Source organism: Sinohyriopsis cumingii, chromosome 10 (genome assembly GCF_028554795.1).
Source record: "Sinohyriopsis cumingii isolate HCF-2022 chromosome 10, ASM2855479v2, whole genome shotgun sequence".
In the NCBI taxonomy this organism is placed as follows: domain Eukaryota; kingdom Metazoa; phylum Mollusca; class Bivalvia; order Unionida; family Unionidae; genus Sinohyriopsis; species Sinohyriopsis cumingii.
Window position 1 is genome coordinate 46,287,297 of NC_142970.1, and position 21,364 is coordinate 46,308,660.

Genomic DNA, 21,364 nt, shown 5'->3' on the forward strand with positions numbered 1-21,364 from the left:
CTTAATTTATGTTACCCACTCGATGTAATGTGCCATTCGGAAATGGGAATCGCTGCTCGTACAATTTTGAATTTATGTATTGCGTTTTTGCTTCCGTTGTTATTATTATTATTATTATCATTATTATTATTATTATTATTATTGGATTAGCTATTTTTACGTTAAAAACTCATTAGCTTAGCTTTAGACTTAAGGACTTTCTGTTTTAATGATACACGGCAGCCTACAAAATATAAACGTGGAAAATGTTATTACACAAGAAACCTGTTAAATTGACACCTGAAAAGACTTTAAGATTATGTACCTTCAATACACTTCATGTATGGTGTTTACATTTCAAGTTAGAATGCAGAGAGGAACGTTAGATAACATGACCTGAATATATCTGACAATTCTATTTATGGTATGCTACGTCGCGTTAGAGTTGATAAGGACAGCGCCTCGTGGAAAGATTTAACTCTACCAGTAGCACGAGACCAATGGACGCAACCATTTTTTCAGAGTGACAAGATTTAAACTGTTTTTTTTTTATATCTTCCATCTATCAAAACCGTCGAAATGGCTTATTCATATCCAGGAGATAGTCTGTATAGATAGGAACCCAATTGTCCACTCTGCCTTGACAAATTTAAAACACGCAGACAGCTGCCATGCCTACACTCTTTTTGCCAATGTTGCCTAGAAGATTATGTTTCATTCAAAGCTGCAATGGTGAAGGAACTGAAACAGTTTGAATGCCCAACATGCAGAACCGTAGTTCCCGTTTCCCTCTTTCCAATTAAGGAGAAAGAGGATAGACATTGTGATTGTTGTTTCTCTGTTGGCGAGTTTGTTACTGCTAAAGGATTTTGTGTGGTGTGTGAGGAGGCAATGTGTGATTCTTGTATAAAAGCTCATAAAAAACAAAAGATATCAAAGGATCACTCCATTCCTACCATGGAAGAGCTGACAGACAACCCAAATAACATAATCAGATTGCAGGAGGGATTTCGTTGTCAAGAACACAAAGGAGAAGATTTAAAATTTTATTGTAGAGACCACCGGGTTACTTGTTGTGCACGTTGCTGTATCGTACACCACAGAAACTGCGGCCAAGTTTTGGATTTGAGCAAAAATGTTGACAATTTTCTACGGGAAGTAAATTCTCTCCAGGTCATGGAGGAGATGAAAAAGCTTGAAGATTACCTCATGCATTTCGAGGAATGGAATGATTCATATATCAATAGTCTTAAATCGCAAGTACAAGAACTGACCAACAAAATTAAAGAGATCAGGAAAACTCTAAATGATCTTCTTGATGATACAGAACGCAAGGTCAATTCGGACGGAAATCAACTGTACACACAAGAGGCAATTCGAAAACAAGAGGAAATCGTCAATGTCTGGCCCTGTTAAATGATGTGCGAAACTCACACGTGACCTTGGAGACGATTACGAAATATGGTAGTGATACTCAGGTATGTTTGTTGATATAAATATTCAACATGCAAAACATTTCTCATCTCGAAAGGATAGGTGAACAAGCTTTGTTTTGATCACCTGTGAATCTTTATAGTTATTTAAGATATATGTGTCTGCTTTAAATTAAGTTTAGACAACGATATTTGTCATTAATTTTTTTACTCACATATTAACCACTCCCAGAGCAGTCAAAGTATAAGATAATGACGGGACGATCCTAAAAGAAACAGAAACTTTGGAAATGAAATAATTCTGACAGCGAATGTAGCAAAGATTATTGCTATTAGTAGTACCATTATTAGTAATACTGATCAGCAGTGCTGTTATCGATCTCATCACTTTATTTGCCGTATGCCTAGAACAAAAATGATATACCATTGTATGGGCAGATAATTACCCGTCTCTTGCAACCGTAAATCATTACAGCTGTTTATTAGTTATGCGACTCATTTAATGTAGATATAAACAACTTATTTTTGCCTTTAATTATTTTTTGTACTCACATACGAACCACTCCTACAGTGGTCAAAATATGTGAGAATGAAATGATGACGGTAAGAGAAACAGTAACATTGAAAATGAAATAAATCTGACAGCAAATACTGCAACGGTTATTGTTATTAAAAGTAGCAGCAGTAGTAGTGTTAATCAGGAGTCATATTGGTCATCTCATCATTTTTTGCCGTTTGCTTAACAATAATGATGTGCCATTGTTACAGCAGGAAAAACCGAAATTAGAGGACATTTTTATGAACCATAAATAGCAGTAGATGTTGCTTAGAGAAACAAACAATGAGACCGTCACTGTGCGTAATCATTATTAACGATAATCGTAAAAACACAGCATTTCAATCTTGAAAGATAAATATCATTCATTCACAAGGGTATTGACTCTTAGGGGACTCGGACGCGCTGAAAGATGATAATTGTCTTTTAATGGAAGTTAAAGTTCTCCAGGTCCTTGAATAGATGAAAAACGTTAAGATCGCTGGATGAATTTGGAGAAAAGGAATAATTCATATATCGTTAGTCTTGACTCACAAGTTCAAGAAATAACCAACAAATTAAAAAGATCAAGTAAAAACAAAATAGCCTTGATGATTTAGAACGCTCGCAAATGCTGAAAATGAATATGTTTGTTTCATAAATTCAATATTAAGTCATAATCCCTTTTAGATCCTCTATTAACCACATACGTACGACACAATATACATAGAGAATTTAAAAAGTAGTTTTCCCTAGCTATGATGCAGAACGTATAAGCTGCGCTTTTCTCATAAATACGTCATCTGATTTACAACAAAAAAGGAAGCTGCAAAATATTTCACAAGATCGGTTTTCGTAATAGAACTTTGGAAGAAACTTAGATCTTAATTCCGAGTATTTTGGCACTTAATAAATTATGTAATACATTTTCAATTTCTGTAACGTGATATAGCCAAAAATGTCGGCGTGCTCTATCGAATTTCTTTTGTCTGCTTGTAACTATATTAATAGGAAGTTCCCCTAATATAAGGCCATTGTGCAACAGTCTTAATGCATCATTTTCAACAATTTATAAGTAGGTTTTACATTCTATAAGAACTTTTATTATTTCTATAATTCTTTAAGGTGGTTGATCCATGTACGTATTTAAGACCTTCTTACCTTGTATTAACCTTTGTTTATGTTGTACATTACATAATCAACATATCCAATATACATTACATAATCAACATATCCAATATACATTACATAATCAACAATTTCCAATATACATTACATAATCAACATATCCAATATACATTTCATAATCAACATATCCAATATACATTACATAATCTTCAACTCCAATATCACATGTGATATCCACACAAAATCAAACCCATGCTTACAAAGCAGGTGCCTGATATAAGTTGCCAAAGTTAGTATCTCATTATCGTCCAGTACCATTAATATCAGGTATCATTTCCTGGGATATATTAAGCCAGGCATATACAACATTTTTAAACAGTATTATATAGTTCTAATATAATAATTAATATATATATTATAACGTCCACATTCTCCAAACGATTCAATGATTGCAATCAATACTCATCTATACTCGATTTCTCCGTCGTTTTCAGAAATGATTAGGATTGAGATGAGAGCTAAAATCAATACTCAAACAATTTTTTTTTTACTTTATCTAATCAAGAGTTTTACCTTAAAACTTGTACCGTTTGTTTGTCGAGTGTAGCAGGTATGTAGGTGACATTATATATCGACTATGAACATATCATGTAAGCTCAGTCACTGACAGTTTGCACGTATTCATGTTGAAAACTAATTACACGATCCATGTTGAAATCAAATAATAATTAAACTCAATATTTTGACTGCCCAAATAAAGGACACATTTGTTTGGTTTTGGTCTTCTCTGAGTAAGAGTTCCTGAAGTTTTCTCGTAACTGTGACAACTATCTTATCTTTGATCATAATAGCCTTCTCGCTCTCGTCCTAAGCTCAGTTAGGAAGGTTTCTTAAAGGTTCTTGGTACGGTATATTCCAGAACCTATGTGATTGCAGGACCTCATTTTTTCGGGGTTTACAATATGCCTCGAGTTTTTCAGTACCTTGCCGGGTTTGCTTTTGTCGCCATCTGCGTCCCATATAAACCGATCCAACATATACGGTACTGTGCAATCCAAATTTATATCAATTTGCACTTATCCTCTTTTTCAGCTGCTTCACTTGCAGTTAGGTAAATCTGCACTTTTCTTTTCCAATGTTTTAAATTTTCCGAAACGTTCCCATCGGTTATATTTAATATTGGCGGTAAGCGGAATGTGCTTAGGAGACCGTCAACCATGACACTGTGATAAAGGATGCAAAATGCGACTTCTAACATCAGTTTACCTCTAAAACTGCAGAATTATCAATGCGTCCTTAATTGGTCACCGCTGCTACCATGTTGATATATTGTCCACTAGTAGGGGACATACCAGTCAGCTGCTTAACACGCAGATAAAAATTAGAGTATCTGCCTCGGATGCTTGAGGTAGTGGGTTTGAAGCCAAGCTGAGTTATTCTAAAGACTTAAATAAATAGTATTAGCAGCTGCCTCGCTTGGCATTCAGCATTAAGAGGTTAGTGTTATGACTAGTCGGCCTGGTGTCTGGATAATGTGACTGGGTGGGACATGATGCTATATATATGTGGTATGATGCCCCATTTCTAGACATCAGTATAAACTGACACACTGCAGACATCACAGCGATATGACAAACATTTTAAAGCTACATTTAAAACGTGAATCACACACACACACACATTTCCTAATGGAATACAATTCTGACACAAGCAAGTGGATGCATTTGCAAGTTCTGATTACATTAGTTGGTTGAATGTAATGCCAAAGTCAGTTGTTGTTGGGGTATCAGTGCCAATAGAAATATTTTTCAGACAATGACCAAGGGCTGGTGTCTTTTTATTTTAAAAAATCACAAGCTCTGACTTCACTTTCCATGCTCAAAATTGCCCTATTTTGTAAAACTAGTATTTGTCACACAACGTTGAAACTACTGTACTTCAAATATGAAAAGAAATCAACGAAATCATTCAACTGACTTTTGTATTTTTTCCGATCTCAAAATATTTCAAGTAAAGTAATCTTTTCCTCCAGGTCCTGATGTCAGCCATTGTCCAATGGTAGATAGTAGTACTTACTGTTACTACCTATGTGGCACCACCGCTACTGGTCGATCAATCAAATTACCTTTATAGTTATCTTCAATCATACACAAAGAAAACACTTCCTATATTGAATTGTGAAGTTAACATTTCTTTATTTTATACTAAGCAGTGAATTACTTGATTTTCTAATTAAAATAATATTGATATTTCAATGGGGTGAAACAATAACTATACTTTTGCACTACAGAAACTATTTTATTTGGTCAGAACATACTTACTTCCCTTTGACTTTCTGTCAATGAACTACTTATTTAATTTGTATCAATATGATGTGGAACTAATTTTGTGCGCAGGTACACATAGCACAGCAGAACATGTACGATAAACAGCTGACATTTCCGTAAGGACTCTGCCAATTCACTGTGTCACAAACTTTAGGTAGCCAACGTTTTTGAGCATAAATAAAAAGAATATTTGCTTGAAACGAACGAATAACGGATACATTTCATCTCGTGGGTGAAAATCTAATTCATAAAATATATCCGTTATTTACTCGTTTCAAGCAAATAGCCTCTTTTTAATTATCTATATTACCTGTTGCTGTGTGCCTTGGTAGTATTAAATGACCAGAAAATAAGTGGTAAAAGAACGTATTGAAAGAATGATAGGTCTAGTCAAAACGTTTTTAAAAAATTAACAAATCCCTTGACAAGTATGGAGTCGAAATTGCCATCATAAATAAATTTCGTTTGCTTTATGTGGTGTAAGTTTAGAACTGGTATTGTTTCGAAACATGCATACGTGCTATTTATCCAATATATGTGTATATTATATTAATTGCCTGCAGTCGCGGTTTTGAAAAGTATGTGCTAGAAATAAATTGGATTAAAACATTCGTTCTTTGGTCTTTTATTTGAGTTCTGAATATATTGGCTATAGATGCAGTGATGATTGTTCACTTCAAATACGGCTTGTACAAATGTTTGTCAAGAGGTTCCGATTTAAATGGGATTTTTAGAAAATTTAAACTCTTTGGCCATTTCATTTATGAATATTTCATTCCTATAAAAGTCAGTATAGTTAATGTCCATGACTTGAAGGTCATAGGCTGTACATACAAAATTCATTTACATGTGCCAGTGCAAAAATGTTACCTTTGAATTTGAAAAAGATAGTCATGGTTTTGATCAAAGAGTGACCCTCCCTGATATGAAAAAGATGTCTGCTTTTAAGTTTCGAATATGGCACATAGAGCAGTGACATATAATCTCTTGACTGATATGGACATTTGACTTCCACACTGTCAGTTATATATATATATATATATATATATATATATATATATATATATATATATATATATATATATATATATATATACACAAAACCATCTGGTGACGCAACCAGAAATGAAAATTCTTTGGAGACTACAAGTCTGCAGGGCTCTACTGAATTTACAAAGTCCTCCATGTACCTCTATACAGTGACCACCTCATCTTTGCACCCATGTTCAATAGGTGTGGAATTTATATTTGTGACAACATTAAATGATTTGACTAACTTTATCCTACCGGTTCTGTCCATTGACTTTCATATTCACCAAAACACTTCCATGCTGAATTGTGAGGTTAAGATTTCTTTAAAAATGCCGAATACGTATTATAGTGTGCCTGGGTAGTTTAAAATGACAGAATAATAAATAGTAAAAGAGTACATATTGAGAGAAAAATAGGTCTAGCCAAACATTTAAAACCTTTAACAGTGAACAGCTAGGAATATTTTATATTAACATATTATGTTATATCTGATTGCAAGTCTGATCTTTACATCAGTATAAAAGGTGAAAACGAGAACAGTGGTAAAATACATTCCCGTTTATGTAAACTGTTAATCTGGTGTTTTTTCATCAAGTCCTTCTGAAGTAAACCTGACACATCTGCACGTTTGAAGAGCACAACATATGTTTCGAATCTTTAATATTTCACTTCATGTTGATAAAATTAGACTTTCTTTACAAATGAGACCCTTACTGACCAGATAACCACATTAGGATTGTTCAGTAATTTTATAAGTGACCAATTTCTGAAGAATTGCTACTTTAGCTTTCATTAATAACATTGGGTAACACTTGTTAAAAGATGTATTTTAATATGCAAATATTTCAAGCAGTTCATTATTTCGTCCTGAAATCATCGCATTTATTTTCCTTAGTTCTTCTCTCAAATGTGGAATTGTTATTAAACCAAATTTTAATTCCATGATCAACACCAAAACATCAATTGGAATGTACATTTATATGTGTGTATATCAGCTGTTGGACCAGTAGTGGTGATGCTGCCTATATATTTTCAAGGTCAGATAACTGACCACTAGTCCTCATTGTTTGATCATTATCAGCAGTGTTGATGTTAATTAGCATCTGTTTCTTGCTTTATATAGTTTCTATTAACATTTTTGATGTTGTTCGTAGGTGACACTTAACATGTTTATCCAGTGTTGCATTACACTAATGTAAGCATGAGCAAGGGACAGCTCAATTATTTTTCATTAAACTTGAACTCGAAATATATTGAACAACAACATAGCAATTGAAACAAGATCCAAAAAAATCAAAATACTTACTCAAGTGATAGAGAGGAAGTAGGTTTTTGGATACTTTATTCTATTCTATCTCACTGTCACGAAATGAAAGCCGATTTTAAATCAATGACTACAACGCCCTCATAGACCATGATTTATCCCTGTTTTACTAATCATTCAAGAACCTAAAAAACATATTTGATCTACAATATCAAGATTGCAACAATAAGGTAGCATATTAGCAACTTGTTGTGTTGTTGTTGTTAGCTTTTATCCCATTACTCTGTCATGCATCATTGCACTGGTGTCAGCACCTGCTCCAACAGTTCCAGTATCCAGCAGACTTTTGCATGGGTGTAATGTGTACAAATACCTTTTCTGTTCCATCAGTTTTTTAAATAAAAATTAAATAAAAGTGGTAGATTTCAACTGTAAAACGGTTTGTGCAGTAGAGAGCCATACAAGGTCATTATGTCCTAATACCAAGTAGAATCAGATGTATATTGAAGCCAAGTGAGCACTAATTATGGGTAACCTATTCAATACGTTCCCCATTCATTGGTCACATGCTTCACTTTACAGAAAGTTTACAGCTTCCAATAGCAGTATGATAAAGAGACACTCATCATAAGGGGCGGATGGGGTGGGGGTTGTTACATGGGGATAAATACTTAATAATTTTCTTGTCTGTCAACAACATGAAAATAATAATAATTTTTTTTCAAACTCGATGTGTAGAATGCAGGAAAGACCTAATCTGAAGATAAAGCAGCCCTGAGCGTCAGTATGTCCAATTCTTTTTTAGCACAGAGTATGATTCTTTAATGAAATTGAGTAAAATATAATGATGGTGACACAAGCTGTTAAATACCTTCATTTTATTAAAGAAACTTATATCTCGAATAACCAGCTTTGTCTTTCTTTGGCGGCTATCACATTTCAACCAACATTAATATAATTAAAATTTTGATTCAGTTTTTTATTCAAATTAAGGCTAGAAAAATAAATGTTTACAGTCAGTCGATAGTCCTTATTTTTCGTTGACGACCCTAGCGCGTTTTCTCCCCACCAGGATTTTTAAAAAATCTGAAAAAAAAAGAGAAGAACCACAGACTTACTGGAAGCTAGTGGTAGGCTTTATCGCATGCCGAGGTCGAATCAACACTCGAACCAATGCTAATGGAGGTTAGTGTCAGTGCTCTAATAAAGGTGAGTGCCTTAGCCCGCTCTGCCACACGTGACCCAATTCATAATTTACTCCAGCGATTTATGGAAAAAATATTTTAAATGGAAAACCCACTGATATGTATTATTATCTGAAATTCATGTACATAATGAATGTTATGTACAGTTTACAAAATTATCAATAAAACAAAATATATACTCTATCGATCTATATCAAGATAACCACGTCTATCTTCAAGATTAAAACTGTATACAGTCCAAATTAAAACCACTATTCCGGATTGCAGCCAGGTATTCCAGTCCCGTTTAATAAGTATATTAATACAGTTGCTACTTCTTTATGGATGCTGACAGCAGAACCCCGATACTTAGACCGTCCAGCTTATGCGATCACTTTATTTCCGTCTCGCTTTTAATCGTAATAACAAAATTACATTGTATATAATACTGTTAGGTGACACATATAAATTACATCTGAGCGAGATATATACTAAACCGGGTGACACGTGAACCATTCGGCGAGAGGCCGCCCAAATATTGGTTATATGCATGAGCGTATATCGTTTTACCTTTCGGCGACAGGCAATGGGCGACAAAAATGTATGTTATTTATTTATTTTATTTCACCACTTTTTCGTGTATTTTCATATTCCTTTCAGTATTTTATACAGTGTTCACTATATAAGCAGAATCATGACTCGCACGTGTTCACAAATATTCAGTATACAGCGATGTCGCCGAAAGGTTGCAATTTTGACGCTGTTGCCTAAAGGTCGAATATTTCCAGTGGACTGCATATCTTATCCTTTCCTGTACGCAGCTAAACAGAAAGGGCCCTTCAGTACTATTATATCGAAACTCTATTAGGGTTAAAAGGAATTTAAAAATTCTACTGTTGAAATTATCTTTCAAGATGTGGATTAAATATGGTATAGGGAGCAAGGGTGCGTTTATAAGATTTCTGCACAGAACGTGTTTCTAATTGTATTTTTTTTTTTGGGTTGTATTTAGACTATTCAAGACGTTTTCAAATTTGACACGGCGGTAACGTTCATTTGATAAGTAAATATAGATTGTACATGTTGTAAAGCGATATGCAGCACACTTCTGTAACAAAGGCCACTCGTGTATGGCAAATATTCAATCATGGTGTAGCAAGTTCCCATGCACAGCAGCGTTGATTGTCGCGGACGTACTGTATTTATATATATATAACAGTCCGCAAACACTTGAACCGAATGCAACCTTCTACACATAAATGCTACTTAGATGAAGAAAAAATGTATGAATCACTTGCAAGTGTTAATGCAGAATAGTAAAAATTGCACAATATGAGCTAGTAATATTTGGAATATAGGTCACATTGACATTTATTTATGGTCAGGGTATATTATTAATAAAGGTTTATACAATCATCTAAAACTATGATTTGTGCATGAAGAGAGTTAGAGAAATAAAATTATAACGCTTAACCGAAGACGGTGAAGCATGACATATATGTCACGGTGACCTACTTATGTCACTCCAAAGTTTATGAATATGTATGTACCTCTCTCTCTCTCTCTTTAACATATATTGGTGTGTTACACTTTGCCTGGTCATGAGGTAGCCACAAAAGATCTAAGTCAATAAAATGAGAAATGTGGGTCACATCTTTTATTGTGGCGACATTAGTTACGTATGCATTCATACAGTTTGATTATTCTAGTAGAAACAGCGCTTGATACAGAACCATGTAACATGCTAAAATCAAGGAATCATGAATACAGCTGACAGTGAAACACCTTTTGCATGTGCGTAGTACTCATCATGTTGCATCATCCACATCTCTTACTTCTTATACATACATCACTAAATTCCGTCACATCAGTACATATTCCTAATCGGGTTATACTAAACAACATGTCAATATTCAGACGCACTTCTGCTCCTTATAACCCATGCAAACTACACAAATATTCAAATATCCATGCTCTGATATATGCATAGGTCCATAGTAACGAATCTTACATACTTAAACCATTTTCCAAATTCTCAATTCAAGCATGTGTAAATTATAACATTAATAATTAAACTGGTTTGCTACAAAGTAACCTAATAGCGAATTACAAAATTAATTTTGACCACAAGCTAACAATCTACATAACTCTCTCCATAAGGCGCAAGGCCATTTCTCAAATATGCATGTAAATGAAACACTACAAAGGTAATTCTACATACTAAACGATCCTAGTAAGTAAGCTTACATACTACAAATAATTACAATTATGATGCCTTAATATTCTGCAAAACTCGAGCAAATAACTTACTGACCTTTGGAAGCTTTGTCTTTCCTTACAATATACCTTTAAATTATGCCGCCAAATTACGAGTGGCTTCTTTTCACGGAGTAAACACTATTGATAATGAATTAATCTTACGAGTTCGGAAGGTATTATAGGGGTCTGAATTGAAATTACGCCCTCTATCTCAGTTTTTGATTGGATATCGCTGAGGACAGGTCCAATCAAACATAGCGGACAGTATTCCTCTCGCTGTCTGTCAATGTTGGGACAGATAAGAACACGCCTCGTTCACCCCGTGGACTTCCTTTTCATCCTTGAACTAACTTTTAACATAGAGGTGTGATAACGGCAAGCCTTTGTTAAGTGATGCGACCGGTCGCCTTCGCCAACTCAAGTTTCCTGTCTCTGGCTGGTCATGGCAAACTTGCATAAGAGTTCCACTAACCCCGCGGCAACGTTTAGCGATCAAACACAAGGTCACGGTAATTTTCCAAAGAAATGTGGATTATTGCTTATACATGACTCTATAGCTGGGGCTTAGCAAACGTGACATCATGTTTAAATAGTGTGCAAAATAAACTCTGATCTGAATGCAAGAAGAAACAACCATCGTGCATGCTGGTATGAATTTATACCTCTCAGCCCCATTCCGGCGGGTATGTGCTATGAAACCCGCTCAAAGGTGTTGGCTTGGACCTACGAATAAGCAATGGTTAAAACTTAATGAAAGTGTACAGATATATATGTTTCACATGTGCGGAGGCCGACACCGTAGGTACGTAGTAGAACAGCATACCTGTACTTCGCAAAGGTGAGATAAACATGTGCCTTCATTTAACTAAGATTACAGACAGCACAGTCCATGATAAGTCAATGGTGAACATTTGTAAACATTTAAAAGAGATTTATACTGTAAAGTCCATATTAAACTAATCCAATTTGACAGGAGTTTTCCATATTTAGTAGGATAGTACATGTCTTATTTAAAAGGTTAGAACTGTCCACATTAAATGGCTCCCCCCTCCCATAAAAATAGGCATGCATCGTGAAACTTGTTTGTACAGGACACTTTGGAGGGTACCGCAGAACTCTGCCTTTGTGGAAAAGCATCCTTACTTAGAGGTGAAAAGGGGTCCATAAAAGTTAATTTTGTTTTCTATAAGCTGAAGCTAAATCAGGTGTTCTTTCTATGATGGCTGTTAAAGCATATTTTACTGCATATCTATTTGAAGTAATGAACTATATTCGTATTCACAATCTCTAACAATGACGTTAAAGATCACGTGTATATTTCAAGTGTCCACATGGACAATATCTTTAAAAGGTAACGTAAATATTCTTAATTTTGGACTTTTTTGGCACTGAATATTTAAATCATTCGATCTAAAATCATATAACAAGGAATGACCACTTACTTTCAGGAAACTCGCAGTAAATATTGGTAGGTACCAATAGAATATCAGTTATAATTAACAGCTGCATACTTCATGTTCAAGGAGCAGGATATAATCTCATTATATAACTGGATAGAGGGGTGGTTTAGCCACTCAGCTGGTTGTAACGAGGAAAACTAAAGGAATATTATCAGATATTGTTGTATAGAAAAGAGCTACATCAGCTAATCAATCTAGCTGAAATAATTCTCAGAAAATATAAAAGGTTGATAATATTTAAGTGTATTTTATTTTAAAAAATATACAAAATGGTAGTAAGATGAATTGTGTAGGCTCTTCCTTGCTGGTCCTCCAGGAGAAAAACTAGATATGTTTTCATGGAACACGGATCCCACATTATAATACCTAAAATGGCATAAACGCAAAACCTAATCAAATTGTGACGGATGGATAGATTGTATCACAGCTGGACAGATAAGGGTAATAGCATCGGCCTTACCAATGTAATGATGGAACACAAAATGCCCCCTTCAAATACAATTGCTGGCAATTAGGATATAGCTTTCCAAACATTTTTACATACGATTTCATTTAGTTTGTTAGGTGTTATGAAATGTATAGTATCTATATGTACGATATGCTATGGATACTACGTGTCTGCGTCAGGTTGACTGGTTTTCCTACAGAATGTCTTGGAAAATAATAGCATAATCTTGATCGATGTCTAGTCTGTAGAAGTTGATGGAATACATATCATCCTTATCACAACGACTTTTTGTAGAAAATGGCGTGTTCATATTATACCATCCACCTATACGTGTGCATGGTTGTGCACGTAAAATATGTAACTCTTCATACACGACTAAAGAAAAAGAGATTTGAAACTTTGAAATATTATCGGGATGGTCTTACAATGTGCGTAATGGTTTAGAAATATTGTTGATCTGTTGCAGCTGGGGCTGAGAGACGGTTAGGGACAGTTTGCATACATGTAATAGTATATGAATGAGCATGGTGATTTCTTTAGTTTGGCACTTTTGTGCTACTTCTCCAGCATGTTCAAGATGAAATTTTGAAATGTTGTTGGATGGTCTGTCGATGTGTATAAAACTTAAAAAATTTGATCAATCCGGTGGGGTTGGCAGTCTGGGGTGGGAAAAAATAGCATAATTGCTTGCTAAAGTGAGAGCCTTGGGAGTCTGGGGTGGGAAAAAGTAGCATAAGTTCTGAGCTGAGAGTCTTAATATGTCCGAGAGTCAGTGTGTGTGTTATCTTTGACTCAAGTGCTAATTCTTGTCAGCTTTGATGAATATAAGATCTCTGTCATGTTTGATCGAGCATGAAAGTGCTTCCTTAGGTCCATAATTTGGAAACTATTAAAATTACTGTCTATATTTATAGACGTACCGACTATGCATAAATAGCAAATTCATATATGCAACCATAGTCAGTATCAGCGTGTATCTGTAACCGCTGAACTTTAACCCTGTGTCTTAACTTTGATAATATTAAGAGTTCCACTCTGTAACCGTACAAGCCCTCTTTGAGCAAGAAAATACAAAGTAAGATATGTAACTAGCATTGCCAGCTGCATCCATTCTTATCTTGTGACTTAGCCCTATGGTCACATATTTATGGGTACGTCGTACAATACAGGTGAGCGTGAAGCTATGTGGTTTACAACATTGTCTAGTTTATATCAATCAGTTTTTTTTCACGATAAGAACATAATATATACTGAGTTATTATAGCGCAATTTTAAGTAAACGCAATATCGATATGAGAGAGAACAGACACCTGATAGTTTATTTACTAGGGTCATATTGGTCAAATATCAAATTCTATAGGATTGAGAAGAAGAAAACAAATGTATAATGGGAAGTCCAGAATTGGACAGCATTTAATTTTACATCAAAATGGATAAACACTTTATTTTTTAATTTCAGTTTCTTGCTATGGGAGTTGTGATTGATATTATGATTTGTTTTACATTCCACATACTCAGCCCATTTCAAGGATATGTAATGCACAACAATGCATACCTTTATAACTTGACAAGAATAATTTGTTTGTTTGAATTAACGTTCAACGGAATATTCAGTAAGGCCTGCTGTACTGCTACGTTTGGGATTTGCAGTTAATGAGGACAAAACGTTGTTAGTGACGTAACTGTATTCGCGAAAGTTTAATTTTAGCACAAAAATGCTTATGAAACATAAATTCAATAACTCATTTTGTGTTACTAGCATTCTGAATCAGCAAGATTCGCTGAATTTTGTAGCGGTTATGATATCAAACGTACACTTAGATTCACCCAACACATTAACACCCGATAAATACTTGCTACTCTTCTAAGAAGCTAATATTGATGTATTTTACCTAACTTCAACGGTGCATATTACGGCTTTGTTTTGCTTTCGATGTCGTGAATCGTGATACGTAGAACATTATAATATTCTTATAGTGAAACACCCAGTGCCTAGTTTCTACATAGCTACTCCATCTTGTCATCACAAATCATTAATGTTAGCAATTGCCCTGTTATGTAAGTTTATTTTATCTCATTGTCGAATCTAAAACTATTGTTTGAAATACTTTATTGTAAAGTTAATACATTATACAAATAAATGTAAATCAGTCATTTTATCTCTCTTGAAAGTGTCAGCCGTTTCTCAAACGTATATGTTGTTGTTGTTGTTGAGGGTTTAATGCCATGTTTAGCACACATGCCAGCCAGTGTAGCTGGTGGAGGAATAAACAGGAAGAAAAAAACCCGGGACGAACCACCGACCAAAGGGAAGTTACTTTCAAGGTTTCACACATACCCACATAAGACGAGACCATGATTCGAACCCCCGCGGTCACAGGTGAGATGGCAGTGATTGGTGAAGGTGGGCACTTAAGACCGCTCCGTCACCATGGGTTCCCACAGATGAACATAATGACGTCTTGTATCACGCGTATTGCGATTTGGAGATGGCGGTAATATGCATTGCATCGATACTTCCGATACGAGTCACGCAACAGAATGGAGATCTGCATTCCATAAAAAGTATTCAATAAAACGAAATATTAACACACTCTAAATCCATGTAGGGTTACACGGTGCACTCCATAATGATACCACTGCTTCCTCCAGACTTAGAGAGTGCATATCCAGTAACCTATACCTATACTACTGATAATGTGTACAATAGTTAAGAACCTTGTGCTTACGAGAGGCAAAATAAGTAATGCTTATTATATACTTAAGTCTTAAATATAGAAACTTATTGGCGAAATAATTTTCACATCAAAATTTCACATGTGACAATATATAAGATTTCCCATCATACTATTCGATGCTTGAGTGTGTGTACCATCAGAAGTTATACATGCAATAACAAAAGCGAGCACTTTGTGAGCTACAGTTAGGAAATGCTTTACCCTTCAGACGTGGAAATTACTTTTTACTCAAGAAATTTGAAAGTTATTTTCCTTTACTTCCTTGATAATTATAAACCCGCTGTGATGCATTGCTGAGTCGGACTCGTTCTATAGTCAGATATGATGAGACTGGTTACAGAAATATCAAAATAATAGCTTACTGCGACAGATTATGCCATCGCAATCCTACTGCTCTATTAAGTCACTGATATCTACATGATAGGCCTATGAAAATGAGAAGGTGTTGTGCGGAGGACTGAATATAATCTCCTAAGCTTCGATTCTGGAGTACGTTTGGAATGTAATCAACAAAATGTTTTCTTTTCCTGTGTAAATCCTTGAATATTTTATCTTGTGGTACCACCAATGATAATGTTAACTCGTGGCTTAGCCACTCGCTAAAATATCAAGTTTTTGTACCATACGATGAAATATGTTTGATATTAACATAAGAACAAAATCCTATATATCTTTGTACAGCGAGGCAGATCTATGTTTTTATTATTTTATCAGGTTTCGCATGTAACCGGATAGGACATGGGGACGAATGTCGATATCTTAAACATGCAGCTATGAGGAACAATAATGGCAACGAATAGTTGTATCAATCAAATGGACACATTGGATCTAATTTTATCTGAAAAAATAAAACTAACCAATAACAGTACATGCAATATTTTACGTTCCTTTATGAAACCTCTACTTTTCCCATGTATCTAATCCATATGCATTATATTTTCCACAACCAATAGTATAACGAGACTACTGGATTATCATGAATAAGTAAGTTATTGTGTAACAAGTGGAATATGACCAGATATAAAGAAATAAAGAGGATTTCGTATTTGCCTGCTATGCATATATTTTGAAGAAACGGCAGTGTAATATTTATTGACAATTTACATGATTACACTTAAAAGTGTCATACGATAAAGTGTATTTTTATTAGACTGACACTGACAATTTAAACTCAGTATAAAACTTAAAGCAAAAATTAATTTATAAACTTAAAGGCGAAATCACAAATAGTTCTGATTTCGCACGATTAATAACTTGTTTAATGAGGCTGATTAAACTGGATGTTGTAATGTTGGGCGGATGCTGTTGTGCGTAACGGCACTTCTTATACAGAGCATGCTGCAAGAGAGAGAGAGAGAGTGAGAGTGAGAGAGAGGGGGTGGGGGTGGACGTGCCAGCACTAACTAAACTAATATACAAGTGTACTAATGTAACACATACCCTTCTAAAATGCACCTAAGATCCATTATTTTCTGTATAGTTATATGTGTGTCTGTTTGTGAGGAAAAATATATACTTATTGTTTCATCTGGGATAAGAAACTTTCGCTTTCGTTATCAGCAGTATGGTGGTATGTGCCTTAAATTTTACAATATTTTTTCCTAGCTAAGAACGGTCCCTCTTTTGTGATTTCGCGAATATGGTTTAATTTGAGAGCGAGTTTGTCTAAAAATCTCATATAAAAGGCAGTAGTAATAAAGTTTGTTTCCGTGCGTTTCTGTGAATCTTGTTTGTAGATATATCAAGAGTCATAGATAAGCATTTTTCCTTCATCGTTATCAATGCCTCACAGTATCAGCTATATATGTTAAATACCGAAGAATCGTCGCCTTTCTTCACCAAGTCTCCAACAAAATTTTTCCCTCTTCTTTGTTTTGTTTGTAGCGAAATTAAAATGTGACGCATACCAACTCGTTTCAAGATTGACACAAGGGAATAAGATAACGTATCAAAATATATTTCCAGAACACTTGTCGTCAGCTATTCATGAATGGTTCGACAACTATCGGCACATAGCTATATCTGAGTTACGGTCGGTATTTCTAAATAGATCATTTTGACTGGATATATAGGTAGACATCTTTACCGCTGAAACAAAGCTAAAAGACGGATAGACATGTTGAGTTATATATGTTTCATAAAGACGAGAGGAATCAAACCACAATGCTCTCTCTCTCTCTCTCTCTCACACACACACACACACACACACTACGATTATAGAAACCTGTACTTGATATTTCGGTGATATCAAGCTTATCAGAGTTCAGAGTTCTTTACTGATGTACGATTGTAAAGATATATGCGTACGATTTCGGTCCAATGGAACTTATTAGAGTCAAAAGGTGCTTTGTTCACATTAATATTTACGTGCTTATTGACATTACAAAAATAAAGTTTTGGAAAATACAGAGTATTCATGTAAATACACAAGTGCATAAAATCAATGATTATATTATTACACAATACATATGATGTCAGTTATATACATATTGGTATATAAATCTATGCAAGAAGTATTGCAATGAGTTGACATTTACTTAAACTTCAAATTGACCTGAACAACGTATTAGGTTTATGTCAACAAAACAGACTGCATATTAATGCGTATAAAACAAAACTTACGAGAATCGAAGCAAAGCAGCGCATATCCACTAACATCGATTCGCTTCTAACTCAAAATGTCATAGACGTATTTAGTGTTAAAAATCAAAACCCTATCGGTATCTATATCTATCAACATATCAGCTGGAATACATATATGCGCAATGGTCGTCAAATGAATAACTGTCATAAATAACATCTAAATTATCCACTTAAACTTTATTCTTCTGGATATATATGTTATCCTTGATTTACTGCACCGTAAGTGCAAGTACGTCCAATTATAATCTTTCCAGAAATGATAAACTTCACAATAGGGCCACCCTAATAATTCTGAAACTTCCTATTGAAAATCCCTCGAATATTTTCTTTTCATGTTTACGATGGCCACCAATACAAAAATATATTCTTTATTTTAAAGGAATCATGATATATAAGTCTCTAAACTATCGTTATTTCTAACCTAACTGAACTAAGATCATCGAATATCAAGATTAATCTCCGATCAACAACAAAGAAGGAAACTACAAATTCATTTGTTGGAAACAAACCTTTATAAACCCTCTTTTACTGTATCAGTACCTACATTGCAATTTCTGATCCAGAAGTATAAGTATTTCAAATTTCCTTGCTTCCTTAAAAAAAAAAATCCCAATACAGACGTTTATCATTGTATACAGAACTGATTTACGCGTATTTTATTATATGTATATATGACTTCTGTCATCCTGAAATATGTATGTCTGTGTATAGTATATTGTTCATATATGTACCTGCTCACCACTGTCGTTTATGCAGGCGATCATAATCGAAAGTGAGCAAGTGACCGTTTTTATTTTTATAACAATGTATGAAACTAACATAAAATACAACAGTGCAGCAAGTTTAAAATGTGCTTAAAAAGATATTTACAAACAGTTTTGCTGTGCTGAAAACAATAAAAAATTATAACTAATATTTCCGACAAAAGCAGAAAACTGTATATTTTGTATCGATTAGCATTCTGGCAAATTTGGCAAGAATATATATTTTTTTTTCTTTGACTTTACCCGCGGGTGGCTCATTTAAAATCTAATTTCATTATGCACAAGAAAGGTATTGGCTTACATAATGATTTTAATAATAATAATAATAATAATAATAATAGTGAGGACTTTGTATAGTGCCTAACCTTTAGAAGCTCTAAGCGCTTTACAACATTAGGCAACACCTATAAGATAAAAAAACCCAGAATGATATGATTACAAAAACAAAAACCATGAAATTAGAAAACATAAAAAACATGCTGAGAATATTTAAGGTAGGAAACATTATTAGGTCTTTAAGTTTGTTCCTGCAGTTGAAATAAGAGAGTTTTGAGAGCACTCTTGAATGTGGTCACTGTGTCTTTGTGTCTAAGTTCAGTGCGCAACTCATTTCACATTGCTGGGCCCTGGTATGCAAAAGAACGCTGTCCATATGACTTTATTTTGATAGTGGGGATAATGGGTATACGATGTCAGAAGAGGAGCATAAGTATCTTGCTGGTGTGTACACATGGGTGAGGTCAGATAGGTATGTTGGACTAGAGTCCGATAGTGAAACGTAGTACAGAGAACACATTTTGTGTTTGATTCTGCATGAAATGGATAGACAGTGTAGGGTACAAAACAGAGCAGTGATGTGATTTAATCGTGGTGCTATAAGTACGATCCGAGCAGGTGTGTTTTGAACTTTTTGAAGTTTCTGGAGCAGATATTGAGATGAACCAGACATAATTGAGTTACAATAGTCCAGTCTTAAAAGAAATAATGAACACACAAGTGTTTTAGTGGCATCAGCTGAAAGATATTTGCGAACTGAGCTGATGCGTCTCAGCTCAAGATATGCAGCCTTGCATATGTTAATGACATGTTGGTGCAATGTGAGAGTACTGTCCAGAGTGACACCTAGGTTTGGTACTGATTGTGTGAATTTAATGTTGATGTTGCTGATATTTATTGTTTGAGGTAAAGGATGTGAATGATAAAGTCTTTGTTTAGTGATCAGAATCCCCTCAGATTTCTCATCATTCATCTGCAGCTTGTTACATGTCATCCATGATTTCACATCAGAAATGCACCTTTCTACACCTTGGATGGTAGCATCAACTTCAGTTGGATGGCTAGATTTTTATATTTGGGTGTCATCAGCATACTATTGGTGAGACAGTGGATATGATCTATGACACTAGAGAGCGACTGAGTGTACAAAATGAAGAGAACAGGTCCAACAACATTCCCCTGTGCAACACCTAAATATAGGTCAACTGGGCTGGAGTTCATTCCATTTCCAGAGACAATCTTTGTCCTGTTTACCAAGTCGGACTTGAACAACAGTAAGGCTGTATCATGAATGCCAAATACATGCTGGAGACGGTGAAGACATATATCATGGTCTATTGTTTCAAATGCTGCAGACAAATCAAGGAGGGTGAGGACTATAATCTTTCCGCTATCCAACGCAGAGAGAATGTCATTAACTACTTTAAGAAGATTAGTTTCAGTACTGTGGCAAGTGCGATATGCAGATTATACATTGTTAAAAAGACTGTTTGAAATTAGATGAGATACAAGCTGGGATAGAAGTCTTTTCTAAGATTTTTTATATGAATGGGAGATTAGAAACTGGGCCGTAGTTCTTTAAATCGTTATGGTCTAGTGTTGGAATCTTAAGCAGAGGCTTTACAATGGCAGTTTTGAAAAATGATGGGAATTCCCAGGATGAGTTAACAGTTCGATCAGTTAGTGAAAGCAATACTGGATCTAAGCACTCGAGCAGCAGTGATATTGGAATTGGATCAAATTCACTTGACTTTGGTGCACTCTTCATCAGGATTGTACGTACGAAATCCATAGAGAAAGGTTCAAATGCTGCTAATGTTTGCCGTTCAAATACGTGTATGATATTCATATCGATTAAAATGTGACATTTTGTATAAGTGCGACAATCCATAAT

At 34.8% G+C, this 21,364-nt stretch overlaps 1 protein-coding gene across 1 annotated transcript in view; it reads left to right on the top strand.

The window, feature by feature from the left end:
* The first annotated feature begins 458 nt into the window (after nucleotides 1-458).
* Nucleotides 459-21,364, top strand: part of LOC149789981 (uncharacterized) — a 52,365-nt gene continuing 31,459 nt past the window's right edge. The window contains exon 1 of the mRNA XM_089973154.1: nucleotides 459-1,390. Coding sequence (XP_089829280.1) covers nucleotides 709-1,390 — 682 coding nt within the window. The 5' untranslated portion in view covers nucleotides 459-708. The remainder of the gene's footprint in view (nucleotides 1,391-21,364) is intronic.